This window comes from Mobula birostris, chromosome 3 (genome assembly GCF_030028105.1).
Source record: "Mobula birostris isolate sMobBir1 chromosome 3, sMobBir1.hap1, whole genome shotgun sequence".
Lineage (NCBI taxonomy): Eukaryota > Metazoa > Chordata > Chondrichthyes > Myliobatiformes > Myliobatidae > Mobula > Mobula birostris.
In genome coordinates, this window is record NC_092372.1 from 95,759,445 (window position 1) to 95,775,495 (window position 16,051).

The 16,051-nt window shown below is 43.4% G+C and overlaps 1 protein-coding gene across 1 annotated transcript in view; it reads right to left on the reverse strand.

Annotated features, from left to right (window-relative positions):
• Positions 1-16,051, reverse strand: part of sdad1 (SDA1 domain containing 1) — a 71,617-nt gene that overhangs the window by 7,267 nt on the left and 48,299 nt on the right. The window contains exons 18-20 of the mRNA XM_072253102.1: positions 9,771-9,865; positions 4,251-4,438; positions 1,462-1,546 (exon numbers count right to left, since the gene is read on the reverse strand). Of these exons, the coding sequence (XP_072109203.1) occupies positions 1,462-1,546; positions 4,251-4,438; positions 9,771-9,865 (368 nt within the window). The remainder of the gene's footprint in view (positions 1-1,461; positions 1,547-4,250; positions 4,439-9,770; positions 9,866-16,051) is intronic.

Sequence of the window (16,051 nt, forward strand, 5' to 3'; positions counted from 1 at the left end):
GAAACTTCTACATTCCTGGAAATGGGCAACTTGATACAGGTTAGAAAGAATTATGATGAAGATAGGCAGTGACAGATTGTAATAATTGCTGACCAAAGCATAACAAGCATAAAGTAGCAGTCATTTTTTTTAAATGGAAGTTTTCTTCTTCAAAATACAAGGATTGCTCAAAATATTGCCTTCAAAAAAGATTGCAAACCGATGTTGAAGCAATTCTGCACGAGGATGCCCAATTTTAAAAAGTACCAGTGAGCTTTCATCACCAATTAAACTGTAATCAATATCGACCCGGAGAGAAGAACAGAATAAATTAGAAAGGGAAAGGGCAAAGTTTATATAAGAGGGTATAAAACTGAGATGTGAACACAACGGAGTGTAATCAGGAATCACAGAAGTAACAAAAGCTAAACAACAGAATCTCAATAATTCAACATGTGGTCATCTCTTTAGATGTATGGTTTACTTGGGCCAAAAAAGATCAGATTGAACCAGCTTTACTATACTCCATAGTATACTTTGGTTCAAAAGCATTCAAAACACTAATCACTGATTGTCATGAACTAATGTTCCCGGTTATTTTTTTGTAGGACCCTTAGAAAAAAGCTCATCCATCAAGATTAAATGTGCTGTAGTGCTGTAATAATGGATAACTATTGGTTATTAGTCTCCCTGACACTGAAAACTAATTTGCAAGTTAAGTAAAAGTAACATTTTTAAAGTCTTAATCTCATCTGCTTAGCTGAATTATTTTCGTAAATAAGTACAATTTAAATTTGCTTATTTTTACTTTTTGTATTTCTACCAGAGATATTTTTGAATTTGATCGACTGAGCAGCCTGCCTGTTGCCTGGCTTTTAGCTGGATGCTAGAGATCCCTTGTAGAAAATGGCAAATTCAAACTGAAATCGGAATTGAGAAAGCTTGAATCCCACAGCCTCCTGAACCTTAGTGGGTAGTTGCTTTTCTAGGCCAACATCATCTGTCACTTCATGGCCATGAACCATGAAATCTGCAGCCTTCAGCTTCTGCCAATTTGAGATTCTGACAAAACAGCTTTTCATATTCTCCACATCAAGCCAGAAAAAATCATTACAAAGGATTGGTTACAGTATAATTTTTGTTTGATGCAACTACACTTTTCTTAATCCACCATTTTCATGACTGCAAAGCTATTCTGCACAATTGTTTTTTAATACAACTACTTAAGGAAACAGAACTGTCAAAAACTTGTGTCTTAAAAGAATACAGATAAGTAATTAAAGATCAGTTTTATGTAGACTTATAAAAAAAAACAGCTAAATTTTACTGAGAGTGCTTTGGGCACACTGAGCAGAAGTATAAATATCGGAAACAGCCCAGGAAGTAAACAAGAATGTGATTCGTGTAGCAGGAAGCTCTTTGCAAGACCTCAAAATACCAAATAGCATGAAGCTATGATTAAGAATATTCAGCAATACTTACCATAGCTGTTGCTAGTCGAGTTTCTTTATCTGATTTAGGCTTTTTATGCAGCCGTTCTATATCTCGCAGTGAAAGCAGCTCTCCTCTGAAAATTAAACAATTTTACAATTGCATATTAAAAACCAAAGGCTTGGAGATGGATACTGTTGTGTTTGATGCTGGTAGCAGAACAGACCACACATAACTGACTCACCACCAGATTGTCAAAATTAGAAACAAGTTCGATGAATGCACTTCTGGTTCACTTTGATTTAATGTTGCAACAAAAAAAAAATGCATTTATTAAATCTTTTACAGAGCACACACATCTCCTTTGCTTACAGGCAAAGTAAGTACTAAACAATAAACCATTAGGATACACATGCTCACCATTGTAGCAGTGTTATCTTCCTGTTCAACTGAAATTTAAAACAACATATGGTAGGGCTTGTGATACATTGTGGCTGTGAATGGTATAATTTGGTAGAGATGAACAAGTTGGACCTTGGAGCTCAGTTCTTTAAAGTGGAGGCACTTTCAGTAAAGTTGTTGCACTGGCACCTCAGTTGGGAAAAGATGAGGAGTTAATGGTGCAGCTTGGTTTAGGCAGTCACAGCCTTCCATTGAAGCAGCATCGTGGATTTGGGTAGATCACAGATAAAAGGACAATAGACAATAGACAATAGGTGCAGGAGTAGGCCATTCGGCCCTTCGAGCCAGCACTGCCATTCACTGATCATCCACAATCAGTATCCAGTTTCTGCCTTCTCCCCATAACCTCTGATTCCACTATCTTTAAGAGCTCTATCCATCTCTTTCTTGAAAGCATCCAGAGACTTGGCCTCCACTGCCTTCTGGGGCAGAGCATTCCATACATCCACCACTCTCTGGGTGAAAAAGTTTTTCCTCAACTCCGTTCTAAATGGCCTACCCCTTATTCTTAAACTGTGGCCTCTGGTTCTGGACTCACCTATCAGCGGGAACATGCTTCCTGCCTCCAGTGTGTCCATTCCCTTAATAATCTTATATGTTTTCATCAGATCCCCTATTATCCTTCCAAATTCCAGTGTATACAAGCCCAGTCACTCCAATCTTTCAACATATGACAGTCCCGCTATCCCGGGTATTAACCTTGTGAACCTATGCTGCACTCCCTCAATAGCAAGAATGTCCTTCCTCAAATTTGGAGACCAAAACTGCACACAATACTCCAGGTGTGGTCTCGCCAGGGCCCTGTACAGCTGCAGAAGGACCTCTTTGCTCTTATACTTAATTCCCCTTGTTATGAAGGCCAGCACGCCATTAGTTTTCTTCCTGCCTGCTGTACTTGCATGCTTGCTTTCAGTGACTGATGTACAAGAACACCTAGATCTCGTTGTACTTCCCCTTTTCCCAACTTGACTCCATTTTAGATAATAATCTGCCTTCCTGTTCTTACCACCAGAGTGGATAACCTCACATTTATCCACATTAAACTGCATCTGCCATGCATCCACCCACTCACTCAGCCTGTCTAAGTCACCCTGCATTCTCATAACATCCTCCTCACATTTCACACTGCCACCCAGCTTTGTTCAGATAGGTCAAAAGCCCCAAGATAATGCAGAAGCCTACCTTTTGACCTTGCCCAACACACATTATGTACTAGGATGCAAGATGAGCAATCTGATCATTTACCAGGTCCAGGAGATCAATGAGGCATGGAGAAAGAATAAAGTTGCATATCAGCTGCAGGGGACACACGGGAAGCTGATTACATGGTCTCCACAGTCCAAGAGGTCACAAAGGCCTGTGCCTCCTGGCACCAGGGTTTACCATCACAGGGCTGGGGAAGGATGGAAGGTGGAAAAGGAGACGGGTCTATCTGGATTTTGTTACTAGGATGCCACAGGCGTCAGTTTTACCCTCAGCTACTCAACTAGCACCTACAATTTCAAATGAAAAAACAGGATATAAAAATGCAGGTCTGCTGCTGCTGGTGATAGGGAAAGGGGGTTGTGAGCAGATAAAGAGATTAAAAACAAAAACAGATATCTGTTTTATTTCAGATTCCAGCATCTGCTGTTTTGTTTATTTTGCAGGAAGGGAAGGGAATTTTCACAGTGGGGAAATGGCGGGTTATGAGGAATTAGAGGAAAAGAATGCACTTTTTTAAAATGAGGAATGTGTAAATGTTAGTTAAGAAGGGAGAAGTGATCCAACTGTGACATGGATAATTCTGTAGAGGCTGATGGGTGACAGCTGGAGAAATGACCTCAGGACAGGTTGAAATGAGGACAAAGTTCTTCAGGTGTAGATTATAAATCTTGAGAACTCTTAATCCCAGAGAGCTGTCTGGCACTGATTATATTCAAAGGCTAAGATCAGCATATTTTTGGATAACAGGGGTACGGGGTAATGAAGATCAGAGAGGGAGTTAGATATGGCCCTTGTGGCTACGGGGATCAGGGGGTATGGAGGGAAGGCTGGGGCGGGGTTCTGAGTTGGATGATCAGCCATGATCATAATAAATGGCGGTGCAGGCTCGAAGGGCTGAATGGCCTACTCCTGCACCTATTTTCTATGTTTCTATGAAAACAGTCTTGCAGCAGAGAAACAGACCTCTACCATTTGATTAGGTCAGTAGTCACGAAGCCATGTTCTACCCTGCTTCGTTTATGTTCTTACAGTTATTCTGTAGCAGAGTTTAAGGTGCAACTGAAATTATAAGAAACAAGCTTTAGCTTTATCTGAACAGGGAGCTTTTACTAATGTTGTTTACACCAAGAAACTCAAGCATACTAATTATTATGAATTTAAAATGTACATACTTGCTTTCGTCATCACTGCTGTCCTCAATCTTCCTCTTCTGACTTTTGCCAGGGGCAGGGTCAACCTCTTTAGCTATCTGGGCCAGTCGGATTTTCTTGAAGTCTTCCTGTGTGAGGAGGCGACTAGCACTGACAAGTGCTGCTTTTGCTTTGCGTGCTTCTGTGGGCATGGTCTTCACCTTCTCCACCTTTTGAAACACAGCCCATTAAGGAATTCATTTCCTAGTAAATATCATCTAACCAGAACTTTACTTAACCAATGAGAAAACAACTCAAATGAAACCTACTTTCTTTCCTTTCAGAGTCTAAGGGTTACACCAGCATACCCCAGCCCTTCTCCTCTCACTCTGAACATACAGTAAGTTAAAGTCATTGAGTCATAAAGCATAGAAACAGGCCCTTCAGCCCAACTGGTCCATGCTGACCAAGATTCCCATTGAAGTTAGTCCCATATGGCCCATATAGTCACCAAAACTTTTCCATCTCCGTACCTGTCCAAATATCCTCTAAATGTTCATGTACCTGCCTCAACCACTTCCTCTGGCATCTTATTCCATATACTGACTACACTCTGGGTGAAGAAGCTACCCTTTATTCCTACTAAATCTCTTCCCTCTCACCTTAAACCTGTGCCCTCATTCTGGATTCCTCAACCTGGGGGGAAAAAAACTGTCTGCATTCACTCTATCATAATTTTATAGCTATGTATATATTTTATACATATACGGTGCCTATAGAAAGTATTCACCCCCACACCCCTGCACGTTTTCATGTTTTATTGTCCTATAACATTGAATAACTGTGGACTTAATTTGGCTATTTTGACACAAATCAACAAGAAAGACTGTGTTGAAATGGAAACAAATTTCTACAAATTGGTCTAAATTCATCACAATTATTAAATACAAAATAATTGAGTGCATAAGTATTCAACCCTTCAAGTCAGTGTTTAGTAGATGCACCTTTACAGCCTTGAGTCTGTGTGGATAGGTCTTTATCAGCTTTGCAAATCTGGGCACTGCAATTTTCCCCCATTCTTCTTAACAAAACTGCTTAAGCTCTGTCAGATTGCATGGGGATTGTGAGCAAACAGCCCTTTTCAAGTCCAGCCACAAATTCTCAATTGGATTGAGGTCTGGACTTGACCACTCCAGGACGTTAACTCTTTTGTTTTTAAACCATTCCTGTGTAGCTTTTTGCTTGGGGTCAATGTCTTACCGGAAAACAAATCTTCTCCCAAGTCACAGTTCTCTTGCAGACTGCATCAGGTTTTCCTCCAGGATTTCCCTGTATTTTGCTGCATTAATTTTACCCTCTGCCTTCATAAGCCTTCCAGGGCCTGCTGCAGTGAAGCATCCCCACAGCATGATGCAGCTGCCACTATACTTCACAGTAGGGTTTCATCAAACCATAGCACCTTCTTCCAGATGACTTCAGAGTCTCTCACATGCTTCTGGCAAACTCTAGCTCAGTGGTTCCCAACTTCCAGGTCGCGAAGTTTTCTTGTGCGTTTTTTTTTGCAACAGTGGCTTTCTCTTTGCCACTGTCCCATAAAGCTGTGACTGGTGAAGCACCCGGGGAACAGCTGTATGTGCAGTCTCTCCCATCTCAGCCACTGAAGCTTGTAACTCCTCCAGAGTTGTCATGGGTCTCTTGGTGGCCTCCCTCACTAGTCCCCTTCTTGTGTGGTCACTTAGTTTTTGAGGACGGCCTGCTCTAAGCAGACTTACAGCTGTGCCATATTCCTTCCATTTTTTGATGATTGACTTAACTGTACTCCAAGGGATATTCAGTGACTTGGAAATGTTCTTGTATCCATCTCCTGACTGGTGCTTTTCAACAAGCTTTTCCCGGAGTTGCCTGGAGTGTTCTTCTGTCTTCATGGTGTAGTTTTTGCCAGGATACTGACTCACCAGCAGTTGGACCTCCCAGATACAGGTGTACTTTTACTACCATCGATTGAAACACCTTGACTGCACAAAGGTGATCTGTATTTAACTAACCATGTGACTTCTAAAACCAATTGGCTGCACCAGTGATGATCTGGTGTGTCATAATAAAGGGGGTGAGTACCTGCGCAATCAATGATTTTGTGTTTTATATTTGTAACTAATTTAGATCACTTTCTAGAGATCGGTTTTCATTTTGACATAAAAGAGTCTTTTTCTGTTGATCAGTGTCAAAAAAGCCAAATTAAAGCCACTGTGTTTCATTGTTATAAAATAAAACACAAAATCTTCCCGGGGGGGGGCGGGGAGGAAGGAGGGAAGGAATACTTTTATAAGTATGGTACATATGTTACAAATCACTCTTCAGTGAAAAGAGTTCCATCCTTCTGAATCTCTCTGCATGCCTCAGTCTCTCAAGTCCCGGCAACATCCTTGTACATGTCATCTGCACTTTTTCCAGCTTAATGGCATCTTTCCTACAGCTGGGTGACTAAACTGAAAACAATATTCCAAATGGAGTCTCACCAACAGTTTAGTTGCAACATATATAAAGACATCCGTTGTCTTGCGAGACCATGGATCTGCGTCTGCTCCAGGGCGCAGGCGTGGGCAAGGTTGTATGGAAGACCTGCAGTTGCCCATGCTGCAAGTCTCCCCTCTCCACGACACCGATGTTGTCCAAGGGAAGGGCATTAGGACCGATACAGCTTGGCACCAGTATCGTCGCAGAGCACTGTGTGATTAAGTGCCTTGCTCAAGGACACAACACGTTGCCTCGGCTGGGGCTTGAACTCACGACCTTCAGGTAGCTAGTCCAATGCCTTAACCACTTGGCCACGTGCTCATAACAACATAACATCCATGTTATCATTTTCAACACACCAGCTAGGGGAACCATCTTCTCACCATCAATCTCTCCCAGAATGATCTGTCTCAGTGAGATCATTTTCACTTTCCCTGTCTCCAGTAAGTATCCACCAATGTTACTTGTTCTCACAGTGTAATCCTCTCATACAAGGATTCCACTAATGCAGGGGTCCCCAACCTTTTTTGCACTGCGGACCAGTTTAATATTGACTATATTCTTGTGGACTGGCCAACTGGGGGGGGGGGGGCGGGGGGAGAGGTGGGTAGGGTTGCCAACGGACAAGAGTAGAGTCAAATACATTGTTTACCCAAAAGACTACAATGACCATGAAGCCTTGCGCAGGCACCAATGCGCATGCGCGCCATGACCTGCCAATTCCCCCCCCCCCCCCCCACCAAACAAATCCTTTTTGGCAATTCTGTTCGTGGGGGTGGGTGTTAATCACTACCAGAATATAGGTGATAAGTGGGTAATACACTCAATTTTGTTTCTAAAAGGGTTTATGTAACGAATTTAATATTAAACACAGAGCGCATATTTTCCTCGCGTGGATATAATGATAAGTCAATTGAAGTAAGTGTTGAACGAACTTTCAGTAGAAGTGGTAGAAGCAGGTTCGATATGATCATTTACAGAAAAATTGGATAAGTATATGGACAGGAAAGGAATGGAGGGTTATGGGCTGAGTGCAGGTCGGCGGGACGAGGTGAGAGTAGCGTTCGTCACGGACTAGAAGGGGAGAGATGGCCTGTTTCCGTGCTGTAATTGTTATAAGGTTATATAGGTCACTCATAAGTCAATAGCATCATAACATTTTCAGTAACATTTGGATATTAAATGCACAGCACATATTTTCCCCGTATGAATATATAAAATCATTGCAACACACCAATATCGCTGAATCAGTGGGAGCCCTGGGTTTGTTTCCCTGCAAACAACACCGTCCTATCGAGGGGTGATTGGAGACAGCGATGCTCGAAGGGGGTTCCTGATGTTCAGTCTATTCCACAGTTTAGTTTCCGTTGCAGTCACTGCAGAAAACTCCGCTTCACAGAAAAATGTTGGAAATGGAAGCAATGTTTTCAGTGCTTTCGTGGCTATCTCAGGATACTTAGCCCTGACTTTGATCCAAAATGCCGACAGAGATGTTATGTCAAACATATTTTTCAGCCCGTCGTCATTTGCAAGCTCGAGGAGTTGATCTCCTTCCCACCCTGACATGGATGACGCGCGGGTCATGACCTCGCGTGCATAATGGCTGATCAGTGGCCGTGACAGGGAATGAGGAAAGGTGCAGCTGACTCATATCGCCAAATCATATCGCTTCCTCGCGGCCCGGTAGCGCATGCTCTGCGGCCCAGTGGTTGGGGACCACTGCACTAATGTATCTATACCACACTGAATCAATGACAAGTATATCCAGAAGTCAGATAACCCATCATTCCAGTAAAACTAATATTATGCTCAACCCCTTTGTAATAAACACCAATATACCCTTACTCTTGTAAGTAGTAGTTATACCTGTGTTTACAATTCTGGTTTGTCATGAACATCTTTGTACTAACCTTTACTAATTCCTCATAATTTAAAACAAAATTATTTTGCTTTACTTCCTAATGATGTGAGCAACCTACCAATGATAGTTTTAACTACTAAGTCGTTTCATTATAATTTACAATTCCTATGGTCTCTGCACACTCTTTTAAATTTTGTTCAAGGCTTGAGCCACATAAGCAGACTGTGAACAATCAGACACATTGCTGTGGGAGAAGTGGCATGTTAGACAACATGGCAGATTTTCCCTTGGCAGCCATAGATCCATGAGGCAATGGACTTGTCTTCACCCTTGACATTTCCTATAGCACTTTGTTCCTTTGCTCATATTAATTTTCTGAATTTGTTTTCATACATTTTTGTGGTTTTTTTGGCATAGGGAAACTCTTTCTTACCTCTGGCGTTTCTGCCTTTATTATTTTGTCAGTGACCAAAATCTCACTGGAACAGACTGGATGTCCCATTATATATTGAACATGGTATCACAGGCATATTTTAAACCTGATAGATATACATCACCAGAAAATGCTGAAAACATATGAATAACTCACAAGTTGGGGGAAGAGGGAAATAGAAATGTAAAAAAAATTTGCACAGCAGAGCGTGTTTAGAGAACATTTTGCGGCAAGGGAGTGTGGTGGTGGGCAGATGCTGACAGACTACTTCGTTATTACAGTGATTTCATGTGGAAACCCCAACCCAAATATAAACTTGGGAATTCACCAGATGTGGGCATTGCTTGGTTACAATGCCAAACCTTCACAAGAATCACAATACCTCTTCAAAGAAAAAGTGCCAGTCATTGATGGCTCACTAATTACTGGTTCCAGGGGGAAATCTTTTGTCTTCCTCTAGTCTGGACTTTCTGTGACTCCACGTCCACACCAGTGTGTCCACTGTTAGCTCCCTGCAGGCATGACCCAGCAAGATACTGGTTCAAAAGCAAAACTGGCTGCTGTGGCAGCATCTCTGCTCTTCAGACAGCAAAGGTTCCATCAAGACCAAGGAACAGCACCATATCCCCAAGGGTACATGGGGAAGGGTAATAGTAGTCTCTGCTATTAATAAACATTAAATTTAAAAATGCTCCAATGCCACATCGTTGATTCCAAATACCAAATATGTTAATGAGGAAAGCTTCAGACTTACCAACTCTTTCTGCTGTTCTTCATCTGAAGAATGATGAACATCAATCCAACCTTCATCATCTTCATCCTCATCGATACTCGTACTCTCCCATCCATCTGGAATTAGCAGATGTTTCACATCTTAATTGACAAGGCTACCACTGGCAACACATCAATTGTAAAGAAAGTTCCAGCAATGAAGTAAAATGGCTAAAATAAAGCATCCTCTTTATTAATGCACGGCACAGCTGATCAATTGGAAGGGTTTGGTTTTTCTTGGGGGTGTTAAGAATGGAGATGAACATTTATGGCACTGAAAGATAACATTGACCAGAAATCATAATAGAACACATGGTCCAAGTAAAAACAGTATTTATTACGGGAAAAATCAGGAAGCTTGACCACATGAGGAAACAGACACAGACTCCATGATCTCCACTCCTCTCCAACTCACTGCCATTTAATCATAACCATCTATTCCCATCAATCCTCTCCCCATCACACAAGATTGGTTGGTTCTCGTAAAGAGCATACAAGCTTTACTCCCCAGAGTATTATCTTCATCTTTCAACATAACTTGCTGCTCTTTCATTCCTCACAAACCACAGTTTGCTTCACATGCGCACTGCTACACAGAAATCATAGTTGCACTGTACATTTCCACAAGAGGTCACTCCTCCCCAGATAATGGCTGTGTAAAAAATGTATTCTGAAATCACATATATTTAAACTTGGAGTGTCACTTCCTCACTTCCTCGTTCAAGTTTATTGTCATCTGACTGTACTGGACAGTACTATGCAAAGGTCTCAGGCACGTAAATATAGCAAGAGGGTCTAAGTTTTTTACCCAGTACTGTATTTGTCAAGTACATGGAGCAGGGAGCAAGTATGTAAATCTGGCGGGAGCAAAGGATGTTGGGAATGGTGAGGGTGGAGCACCACAGGAGGCGTGTGGGATTGGTGGCAGAGAAGGAGTTGTAGTGGCAGGGTTTGGCGCAGGTGCAGACACCATGCAAGGTCATTTGGTTCCAAACAATTGGTTTAATGAGAATGTTTCTCTGGGGCTTCTTGCTCCCTCTCCCTTTCCCCAACCACAATTTCCCTCTCCCTGCCCCCTTCCCAATGTCAGCCCACAATAGAGACCTATATCAAAATCAGGTTTATCATCACTCACATACAAAAGTACATTATGAGTTTTTTTTTGCAGCAGCAATACAGTGTAATACATAGAATTACTACAGTCTTAAGCATTCTAGATATATATATGTGCCTGAGAATTTTTGCGAGCTGTTTATTGTCCTAGTAATGAGACCTCAGTGGTGGTAGGGTATTCAATAGTCTCATAGCTTGAGGGTACAAGCTGTTACCCAGTTTGGCAATTCTATGTTCTTTCTTTCAAAACTATCCACTGCTCTGGGATTATTCTGGAGAACAAAAATAATCTTCAGATACTTCTCTGAACTAACTTTGTCTAAAACTTCTCTCCAGTGCCTGCAGCTCCAATGACAATTGAGAGGCTCACCATGGTCAAACCCAGTTCTCCCTCTTCTTCCTGTCATTTTGATGCAGGATCCCTTCTTTCCTGAAAATGCACCCATTATTCACTTCTCGAAGCTCTTGTCCGTGCTCAATTGTTCCTACTGCCGACAATTGTTCTTCCTTCCTAACCTAATGATTGCATGCAATTTCAAAACTACTGTTGCCATACCCCATACCAAAAAAATCCTAACACACGTATAAAATTCTTGAGCATATGGTCTCAGATTTCCACATCATTGCTGCAACTGCATGACCTATATTCTCCCATCAGGCTTTCTCCTTGCCAAAAAAAAAAACAGAAATAACATCACATCTGACTGGTGCACTCTCTCTCAAACAAGAGAAAATCTGTAGTTGCTGGAAATCGAAGTAACACACACAAAACGCTGGAGGAACTCAGCAGGCCAGACAGCATCTATGGAAAAGAGTACTGTTGACATTTCAGGCCGAGAACCTTGAGCAGGATACATTCTCTCTGTAGCCTTTGACACAGCTGAATGCACTGTATGCAGCTCTATCTTTTCTTCACTGTTCAACTCAATTACTTCCTTGGCTTGATGCAACTCTTATTTAACCAATGCTAATTATCACATGGCAACATTCATTGTGTCACATTCATTGTGTCGGGTAATAAAATTGGTGGAAATGTACATACTGTAAACCACAACCATTGACATTGAGTTGGGGTTCACTTTAAGAGGCTGGTCTGATGATGATGTAATTACGTGGAGTTCTGTTACCATACTTTGTGTTCAGTTTTTGGACTACAATAAGTGAGTTGTAATGGTTTTTCTTAAACATAAAATGCCTCACATTGTTTTATTTGCAAAAACCTACATTGATGACCCCGATGCTCTAAGACGATTCCAGAATTATTGAACACGTCAGCCAAGGCAGTCGCATTGAAACTGCCAGAGTTTTGGGAGCAAAGTGCCGGTTACATGCGAAAGACTACTAACTAATGCTGTGAAACAGAACTAGAGTCTCTTTTTACCACGCTCGCTTTGGTACAATCGCTAGGAAGTGCAGCCACCCTTGCAGCTTCGATAGTGCCAGCACATCGGGACATCAGAGGTCTGTGATCACCGTGGGCTCCAGCTGCCAGGGACGTCTAATACAGTTCATTATGGACATCCTTTCAGGGCAATGCTTGCTGTGTGACACAGGTGTTCAAGTGAGTGTGCTGCCAGCATCGCCTATTGATGAGAAGGTAAAGAGCAACAAAACTTCGCTGGATGCCGCCAATGGCAGCAGGATCCAGACTTACGGAACGCAATGGGTGACACTCTGCTGCAGAGGCGACGTTACACATGGGGCTTTGTCCTGGCTAACGTGGCTAGACATCTGCTAAGTGCAGATTGCCTGTGTGCCCAAGGACAGTTAGTCGATCTTTAAGCACTGCTGGCTTGTGGATGTCAAGGACCCTGGGTTGATACCCTGCTCACCCAGTATGTTCCCCAAGACGACTCTTGTCAAGCACATACATCACCGCATGTGAATTTACTTGACTGCTGGGCGAATTCCCAAACCTCACCAAGCCCACGTTCTCCATGACAGTCTCAAAACATGGGGTCATGATCCACATTTCAACAACTGGCCCGCCAGTCAATGCCCGTGCACATAGACTGGTCCCAGAAAAGCTGGCAACCACGAAAGCTGAGTTTGCCAATACACAAAGTCTTGGCATTGTACACTGGTTGAGTAACCCCTGGGCTTCGCCCCTCCATATGGTCCCCAAGACTGATGGTGGTTGCCGTCCATGTGGCGATTACTGACACCTGAACAAGGTCACCACCCTGATCATTACCTGATCTCACACATCCAAGATTTTTCAGCACACTCAGCCGGAAAGTTAATTTTTTCCAAAGTCGACTGTATTTTGGGCTACCATCAGGTGACCGTGTGCTCGGAGGAGATTCCCAAAATGGCTGTGATTCCCATTTGGCCTCTGCGTTTCTGCCTGTGCCGTTTGTGCTGAAAAATGCAGCACAAACTTTCCAACAGCTGATGGACTCTACTAAAAGACTTAGATTTTCTTTCTGTGTACCTGGATAACATACTTGTTGCTGGTGCATCCAAACCACAACACACAACATCTCTGCACACTTTTTGAACATTTAACCCAATGCAGGTTGATTATCAACTCTGCTATATGCCAGTTTGGGCTGTCAACAACTGATCTTCTTGGAGTTTGCATCTCCGCAGAAGGCGTGAAACCCCTCTCATCAAAAGTAGTCGCTATTATGGATATCCAGCCGCCCCGCACTACTAAAGCTACAGAAGTTTTTAGGCATGGTGAATTTCTATCACCGCTTCATTCTCTGAGCTGCTGGACTTATGCTCCCCTGTATAGTGCGCTTAAAGGTAATACTCTAATCAAATGCTTGACTGGTCAGTAGACGTGACCAGGGCATTTGATGATACCAAATGAGCTCTTTCCAACTCAAACCTTCTGGTGCACCCACTCCCCAACACATCTATAGCCATTACTACTGAAGCTTCGGACTATGCAGTGGGTGCTGAGCACAAACAGTAGGTTGGAGGTGTGTGGCAGCCACTCGCCTTCTTCATTTGGTAGCTCTGTCCCCCCCTCAAAGAAAGTACAGCATGTTCAACCGTTAGCCTCTCAACCTCTATCTGGCTGTCCGTCATTTTTGTTTCCTTCTAGAGGGTCGCTCTTTCATAGCATTCACTGACCACAAACCCCTCGTACACGTGACGGCTGAAACATCAGACCCTTGGTCTGCATGGCAACAATGCCACCTGGCCTACATATCAGAGTTCACAACTGATATGCAACATATCAAGGGGGAAAAGTAATAGATAGACACTTCATTGATCCTAAAGGAAATTATAATGTCACAGTAGCATTATAAGTGCATAGATATACAAATATTAGAATAGAAGTAGAAAGAATAAAAAGAATAGAAAGAAAAAGTTACTACAAACAATCTAACAGGAGGGGGCCATCACTTCCCCGGCTATAGATTGACTCATTATAGAGCTTAATTTCCGAGGGTAAGAATGACCTCACGCAGCGCTCTTTGAAGCAGCACAGTTGTCTTAGTCTATTCCTAAAAGTGCTCTTTTGTTCAGCTAAGGTGGCATGCAGAGGGCGAGAAACACTGTCCAGAATTGCCAGGATTTTCTATGGGGTCCTTTATTCTACCACAACCTCCAGTGTGTTCAGCTCGACGCCTACAACAGAGCCAGCCTTTCTAATCAGTTTATTGAGCCTGTTGGCATCACCATTGTTGGTGCCTTTGCCCCAGCACACCACCACCTAGAAGACTGTACTGGTGACAACAGACTGGTAGAACATGTGAAGGAGAGCATGAACACTCCAAAGGTTCGGTCTCCTCAGGATGTAGAGGCAACTCTACTGTGCTGGTGCTCCACTAAAGTCTGTCATCCAGGTGCACCCCCAGGTACTTGTAGGGCCTCACTGCAACCATGTCCTCACCATCAATAGTAACAGGGAGCAGTGCTGGCTTAGTCTTCCTAAACTCCATCACCATCTCCTTTGGCTTACTGATGCGGAGCAGCTTGCACCATTTGACAAAGTCCTCCACCGGGGCCCTGAATTCATCCTCCTGTCCTCCCTTTATACACCCAAATATTGCTGAGTCAGCACAGAATTTCTGCCGATGACATGGCTCAGTGTTGACTCAATGCTGTGGCTGATTGCCTCTCACGGCCAGCCACTGAGGGCATACATATAGGGGGTGAGTACGTCAGCATGGCAGCCAACAAGCTACTAACCTAGAAGTCCAGACTTACCGAACTGTAGTCACTGTTGGCTGACTTAATGTTTAGGGAAGCTGGGGTTTCTGTCCCGTGCGAAGTCTCAAATGGTCGTCCTCGCCACATCGTGCCCACAATGTTTTAACTATCGCATCCGAGTGGAAGGCCTCATAGAAACTGACTGTACTAAAGTTTGTGTGGCACGGCCTTAGAAACTGCAGCCTGTGTGGAGTGTCAGCAAGCAAAAATTAACCGTCATGTCCAAACACCACCTTGTCGGTCCTCTTCCACCCTCCCACAGTTTCATGCACCTCCTTACAATGATGGACCGTACCACCGATGGCCAGGGCCATCCCTCTAGCACCGCTGACGTGGCTCGGGCATTCATCAGCACTTGTGTTGGTCGGTTTGGCATCCATTCTGACTGCCTCCCAAGGGTCCTGCTGGGGCTTACAGCAGCTCCAAAAGAGGACCTGCAGTCCTCTGCAACAGAATTGGTATACGGGCAGCCGTTACGAGTGCCAGGTGATTTTATTCCTGATGCCACGAGCGCCTGGTCAGCCTCTCAACAGCGTTCCACCCTCCTCAGTAAATTCAGTTCCTTTGCACCTATTCCTGCCTTCCATAATGGTGTACAGCACTCTCCGGTTCCTGTGATCTACATTCCACCTCGTTGGTTTATTGTCCACCATGATGCACATTAGTAATCCCTTAGGCCCTCTTACACTGGCCCATTCTGCATTTTGCAATGGGAGAGAACAGACTTTTATCATAGATAAGAGAGTTAAACCTGAATGTGTTTTGGTAGATCACCTTAAACCAGCCCACAGAGATTTGGAGGATTCTGCTACCATACCCCTACCGCCACAACATGACTATGACCGTGGACAAGCCAGAGGCACCTGCTGTTCCTCCGCCCGTGGAACACAGGACCGGAGCTGTGCGGTTAGTCCAAGCTCCAGACAAGCTCACAATGCCGGTTTTAGTGAATTCTGGGGGTGGGGGTTCTGTGTAGTGTCA